Source organism: Trifolium pratense, linkage group LG1 (genome assembly GCF_020283565.1).
Source record: "Trifolium pratense cultivar HEN17-A07 linkage group LG1, ARS_RC_1.1, whole genome shotgun sequence".
Taxonomy (NCBI): domain Eukaryota; kingdom Viridiplantae; phylum Streptophyta; class Magnoliopsida; order Fabales; family Fabaceae; genus Trifolium; species Trifolium pratense.
In genome coordinates, this window is record NC_060059.1 from 15,999,571 (window position 1) to 16,006,461 (window position 6,891).

The following is a 6,891-nucleotide window of genomic DNA, read 5'->3' on the forward strand; positions in this document are numbered from 1 at the left end:
AAAGTTCAATATTATGAAATAATATCTAAAAATGAGTTTATAAGTAGAGTCGATCATCATTTTACAAGCAAATTTTATAAAGATTGATTTACATTTTGTTTGAATTAACTTATTTTTAAACTTATGCAAATCTGTTGAGTCACTGGATATCAGATCACCTTTATCGGACCACTCAAAAGTCTCATATTAGATGAGATAAAGTCTAAAAAATGATTTTATAAGTGATATCAGTTCTTCTCACCTTACAAATTCTAATAATTGTAAATCAACCTAACTATAACCTAATAATAATTGTTACTATAATTGGAAATGAATTTGGGTGCATGCTGATGAAATTAATTATATTAGCCACTTCAGAATTGAGATAACAAACCAACTAATTTATTTGTCATATCCTTATGGACACAAGAATCTAACAATAAATTCTTGAATATGTAAAAGCTTCTTCAAACATAGCTAATCTATGTGTGGATATGCTCACTGTTTATCACTTAAGTTATTTGCTTAGTGTGTACTAATCTATGTACAAACAGATTATGTTTCCAGAATCTGCAGAAATGTGATGCTAATTCTCTTCTTTTCCATATATTATATTTCCAAAACATTATGTGCTTAATGTAGTTCCGAAATTACTTCAGTGCATCTTAATCGCCACGGTTAAGCAATGTTGGAAGGAATAATATTGCCATGCTTATTAGAAGAATCAATTCCGGCAGTGTTCGGTTGTTGTAGAAGATTGATAAGTGACCAAAACACATCTATCCTTGTAACATGTCTATTTGTCTGTTACACGATATATCAGACGTAAAAGTTAGTTATACTAGTTAGTTACGTATAATATAATATGTAAGCCAACATTCGATTTAGTTACCTCAACTATAAAACGCGCCCATAGCTTATTCTTCCTTAAATCCATCTTTGCTTTCAAAATATTCAGCCCAAAACCTCGAATTATGTCGACTATTTCAAGGAAGAAACCTTGATCCTCACAAAGCATCTGCAACAGAACAATGCCAATTCAATTCGCATAACATAGATTGTCGAATAATCAAACCACATGCGTTCTTTCTCGTAATCTTACCTCTATAAGCATTTGGCCAGGTGGATTCATGTCTTCAACTATAATCGGACAAACCATTGTTTGGTTTGCTACTTCAAATGCCCATGTAGCACCATGGTTTTTGTCTTTTGGAATCACTTCATTTTCTTGGTCAATAAGCTAAACATACGAAAAAAAGAAGCCGAAAATCATTTCTTCTGATGACTAATGAAGATTATGCATGCTTAATTAATATAATGTTCAAAATTAGTTTGATTAGTTAGTTACCTTAGGCTCATTAGGCTCTTGTAGTATGTCTGCATATTTAATGATGCCGCGTAAGAAAAGCATGTATCTGATCGTTCGGTCTAACAAAGAATCAATGCTACACTGTAATATCAAAGAAAATATTTGTCAGCATGTTATATAAAAAAGAAATTTAGCATTGATTAGGGGATTTTTTTTTATGAGATTGGAAATTTAGCATCGCATGCATGCATGTAGACGTTTACCTTTCCGCCATGAGGGATGATTCCTCTCAACTCTTTAATACAGTCTTGGATCTGTTGCCGATCTTTTGGTCGCGGTCGAGTACTTTCCCCCGGCTTAGCCTTCTTCTTTGTGGGTTTCGTAGGCTCTTCTGATCTTCTAGGGTGTACCGGAACAGCACTCTCGATATTGATGCTATTTCGATCATTAACCAACACCCCTACTTGTAATTTCGGGAATGTATCTTTCATCGTTAAAACACTATTGGACTTGTCCAATTCCGAACCCGAATGAATCAAGTTTGCTCTAGTTTCAGCTCCGGCAAGGTTTCCGAAATGTGATGAAGTTATATTCATAGGTGAAAATTCCACCATATGCTTCTTATTTGATGATGATAACTCATTCTCAAAACTAGAACTATTAAAAGGATTGATGTAATTTGTTTCATCTCTCAAAAGCTCTTCAATTCCTAATTCTGAGAATAGCCTCTTCCGAGTATTATCGGTCGGTGTACTAGTATTCCACTCTGATATGCATTCAGAAAAGCCGGTATTATCAGTAGCCGCACTCACCAGTGGTGTAAGTAAATTCACCCACCATTCACTACCTTGATCACATCCTAAATTAAATTCCATGTTATCCAAGAAATCATTCTCGGAACTATGTATTACTACCGATGTTTCTTTCTCGGGTAGGCCTAGATCAGAACAAGTAGGAATAAATTTTATCCTTTCAGAAACGTTATTATTCAATTGAATCATTGTTCTGCAGCTACTGGTAGCTTTCTGTGAAGGAGCAAAGCATTGACAAAGATCATCCATAGAACTGAACTTCAAAATTTCTGCTGACATATCGATCGGCTCTAAGCTACTAGAGATTCCATTGAGTGTACTAGAACTTGCTGGTAAATCAACTTCTGTCACAACATTATCCATTGAATTTTGCAATGAGGTCAACGATGAATCATGAACTATGCTGCTAGCAAATGAAGTGCACACTTCCTGTGCTATTGTTTCGGATGCAAATAGTTGCTCCAATGAATCGAAACAAAGATTTTCATCGAAAAGGGGGGTATTTTGGGAAATCAAGTTGTCCATAGAAGAGTTAGGCTCCAAAAAAGCTTTTATGGTACATTTCAATTGGTCACTAAGTGACGAGGAATCGAATTCTGGTGAAGTTATCCTTTCTTCACAAGAAGGAAAAACTTCTCTCAGATCGTTACGGTTTTCATCGTGCAAATATTTGAGATTCCAATCACATGAATTTTCTGAGGAAATTGAAGCTAACAATCCATCGAGATCATCATTTGTAAAATCCAATGGAAAAACGTCATTTTCTGAGTCGCCTATCATGCCGATATCGTCTATCTCCTTGAGTAAACTTCGTGTTTGATCCAAAAAGTCATTTGTCTCCAAAATCTGCAGAAGTGAAAGTATTATGATCCATTAGTACAATATTACAATATAGAAAAATATGATATTTTGATGTAAAAATAAGTGAAATAGCAAAAGTATAAGCTGATATATCATGTGTGAACATCAAAATAATTCAAGAATCAAGTCATAAATCAAATGACAAAAAAAAAGTAGCTGGCTATACAAAGTTGACAAAAAAAAAACTGGTCGGTTTTGATTAAGTTTCGGTCGTGGTGTTTCATTAGATTGAATTGAGATTTATGTCCAAAACAGATACACATACTAAGGTTTCACATCGATTAGGTTTAATTTTGAATCGAATCTAGATATGACTCGCTTTTATGGTAAGATACTGATAACCATGCTTTCAAGCTCTTCAAGAATGAAAGCATGGTTATCGGTATCTTACCAAAAATTTGCATGATGTTCATATAATTTAGCGATACTAACCGTATTTCTGGATCCAAACTGTACCACTCCGCACGCTTTGACAGGTATAACCACAATTGTCTACAAATCAGAATCAGAAATTTTCATCAATATAAAAGCTTTAAACAAGAAAGATTATCAAATAATTATACTTAATATGGTATCAAGACACTTATTATGTTATTATTACAATTGATTTGGTGACTTTAAACAAAATAATTACATTTCAGCAAAGTTATGAAATACATTTTCCTTGTTGATGAATTTTAGTACCTTTATTATACCAGAGGAGAATTGTTGATACAATCCAGAATCAACCTTCAGAAGAAGAAATCCTCAAGTAATTTAGTAAAACAAAAGCAAGAAAAGTTGAAATCTGAAATTATAACAGTTGAAATTGAAAACTATATACCTCACAACTAACTGAATGCAACCAATTGTGCTTTTTTGTGAAAGCAGCTTCACCAACAATTCTAGAAGAAAAACATCAAAACTGCATTAGCCCTTTTGTTTATTCTTCATTAATAATTAAGTTTTTTCAGGTGTGAAAGATGCATTTGGTAAAAATCTAACTTAATTTATCTAATAGATTTTGGTGGAAATTAGAGATTTTAGAAACATGAAAAACTAAACAATAAATCAGTGACCAACATTACATTGGTCGTAGTGGAAACTAAACTCAGAGTCTCAAACCCCTTAAGCGATGTATGTTTCAGACTAATGGTGATTAGTCAGGTTCACCGGTGGAAATTAGTCATTGACAAATCCGGTATATATTTCTCACCAATAGTTATAAAAATTATAAAATAAATAAATAAATAAATCAGTGTGAAGCATACATACCCTTCACCCAAAAAATGCACTTGTGGAATCATGTTTTGAATCCCTTCTCCTAATTGTTCTTCATAGTATGCTTCTTCCACATTCAACAACCTATAGGAATAACAATTTCATACATGCAAGTAAATAACTAAGTTGAGAAATACTCCTCCGTAAAAGCGAATTTTGCTTATATTCTGTCACGGAGGGAGTATCAAACAATAGTGAAATGTAAAAGATGGAAACAAGAAGCTTACATAGGAGGATTCTTCTCAAGAAAACGCCAAAAAATGGCATAAGACCAACCATCACCATAAGCACAAAGAGTCTTAAGCTTATTCCTTAAACTAAAAGGCACTGTCATTGCCATTTCCATTTGCAACTAACTAAAGGGTTATTTATTTATGTATCTATAAAGATGATGATCACAAAATTGGTGAAATGTGAAGTGTCAAAAAAGAACACAACACAAAATGGCTATGAAAGGAATAAAAGGAGAAAGAGAAACACTGAATAAAAATGTTGTCAGATTTGTCTTGTCTTGTTTTCACTTCCAATCAAATCTAAATGGTGTAAATTATTAGTACATTGAATTATTTAATAATACTAGTATTAATAATAGTACTGTATGTAGGTCTTTGTATAGGGACAAAGAAACCAAAGTTCACTACAAACAGTACTATTTCATTCCCTAGCTTCCAATTTCCAACACAATTACAGAATCAACTTCCCTACCATTGGGTCCCACTCAAATCACTTTTGCTCTTTATTATGTCATCTGCTTATAATTGTTCATAATTTCAAAATATTCTCATTCATTGCTAACATCAACAAAAAAAGATTTGTTTTTCTTTTTCAAATACTACTACTAGAATATCAATATTAATCGGAGTATTTCCTCCGATCACAAATATAAGCAAAAAATGTATTTTTTAGATTTATTGAATAATAAATACTCCTTTCGATCCTATATATAAGAGAAAGTTGACTTTTTAGATTCATTAAGAATCTAATGTATTTAGACAATATTATAGATCAAATACATTAAATTCTTAATGAATCTAAAAAGTGAATTTTCTCTTAAATATAGGACCGGAGGGAGTATATACGATCTGTATTATAGTCCAAATTCATTTGTTGTTCAATGAATTTTTTTTAAAAAAAAAAACATTTTTGCTTATATTTGTGGCCGGAGGAAGTATATTATTATATAACAAAAGCAACGGTATTTGCAAAGGTAAGAGCATTTTTGTTTTTACCAAATTTTATTTATTAATTTATTAAATTTCAACATTATGTCTTGTTTGGAAAAAAAACGGATATATAGTTAATAAGCTAACTCACACTAACTTCGTTCCTAGATATACGACTCCGTTGATTAAATTCGTAGTGATAAATACCACGTGGAAGGTAATCGGAAGGGGATATGGAAATCGCACGCTCCACATAAAGCATGTCATCTTCTTTGGCGATTGTGTAGGGGATGCCTTCCAACGAGGTGTAGATTATTAGAACGTAACGTCGATTGTGAAATTCATTACCCTTTGTGTGAATAGGAGGTAGAAGATAATGTACACACTTTTTTCACCTGCGCTTCTGCTCGGTCTAGCTAGCAAACAGCCGGGTTGTCATCTGTCATGGTCTCCGCAGCGTGTCAGCAAGGTAGCGCGACCGATAGAGTATTTGCTATGTGTCGGAATGAGGATTATGAAACTATAGGTAGAGTGGCTACGCTTTTTTGAAGTATATGGCACAACTGGAATGATAATGTTAGTCGTTAGAACTCCAAGTCAAGTTGGATGAACTGCTTTTGATCATTGGGGTGAGTGGATTGTTGTGCAAACTTTGAAGTTAAGTTTATTAGGAGACAAGTGAATTTGGTTGCTTATACGCTAACTAGGGCGGCCAATTCTTGGACTAGTTTTCATAGATTTGAAATTGTTTCTTCATATATTGAACTTTTAGTGATTAATGAAATGCATTAAGTTTGTTTCGTTCAAAAAAAATTATGGGAGCTAAAAAAGTTGATAGTAGCTAGCTAGTAGTAAATTTATTGACAGTAAATATTTTTACAAGTTTATCGTTTAAAATAAAGAATCTCTTTATGTTTTATCATGTAAGACTAGAAAAAAGTTAAAATAATAAATGAGGTTGAAAATTGAAACAAAGTCTTATAAAAAAGGACAAGATATTTTTAAAGAGGGTCTTATATTTAGAGATAAATGTAGTAGCGAATAATGTAGTTGATTGAATTTGTAGTTTTTGGTAAAATTAGCGGGTTAATTAACTTATAAATATGAAATGACTTAAAAAATATATTTGATTAATATTTAATTATTGTTAAGTAAGAGGATATGACCGACTAATCCAAGAGGATCAATCCCACCGCCCATTTGTGGGAGCCATTTAATTGCCCATATATTACTATAAACGAAAGTGAACAAAAAGACAACAAAAGATTCACAGTAACTATCTTGGAATCAGATTCTCGTTAATGACAATTTGAGTGATTTCAAGGATCATTTTTATTTAGAAACTGCTAGGTGTTACACTGAAGCACAATAGATTTATGCTGATTACTTTGATCATGAGGAGGGTCTGAGTTGGGTGAAAGTAAAAGCAAAATTTGCAAAACATGTAAGTCATCTTCAAATTTTAATATATACAAAATATATTGTGAAATTAGCTTATATAGTTTTT

The 6,891-nt window shown here is 32.5% G+C and overlaps 1 protein-coding gene across 1 annotated transcript; it reads right to left on the reverse strand.

Moving 5' to 3' along the window:
• Positions 1 to 323: 323 nt before the first annotated feature.
• Positions 324 to 4,702, reverse strand: LOC123907776 (transcription factor bHLH157-like). Its single transcript, XM_045958152.1, has 10 exons — positions 4,449 to 4,702; positions 4,216 to 4,305; positions 3,785 to 3,845; positions 3,646 to 3,690; positions 3,394 to 3,453; positions 1,552 to 2,946; positions 1,328 to 1,429; positions 1,082 to 1,219; positions 872 to 997; positions 324 to 783 (listed from the first exon to the last, which is right to left on the reverse strand). Exons 1-10 carry the CDS (start codon positions 4,565 to 4,567, stop codon positions 658 to 660), a joined length of 2,262 nt encoding a protein of 753 aa, XP_045814108.1. The 5' UTR covers positions 4,568 to 4,702; the 3' UTR covers positions 324 to 657.
• Positions 4,703 to 6,891: the final 2,189 nt, after the last annotated feature.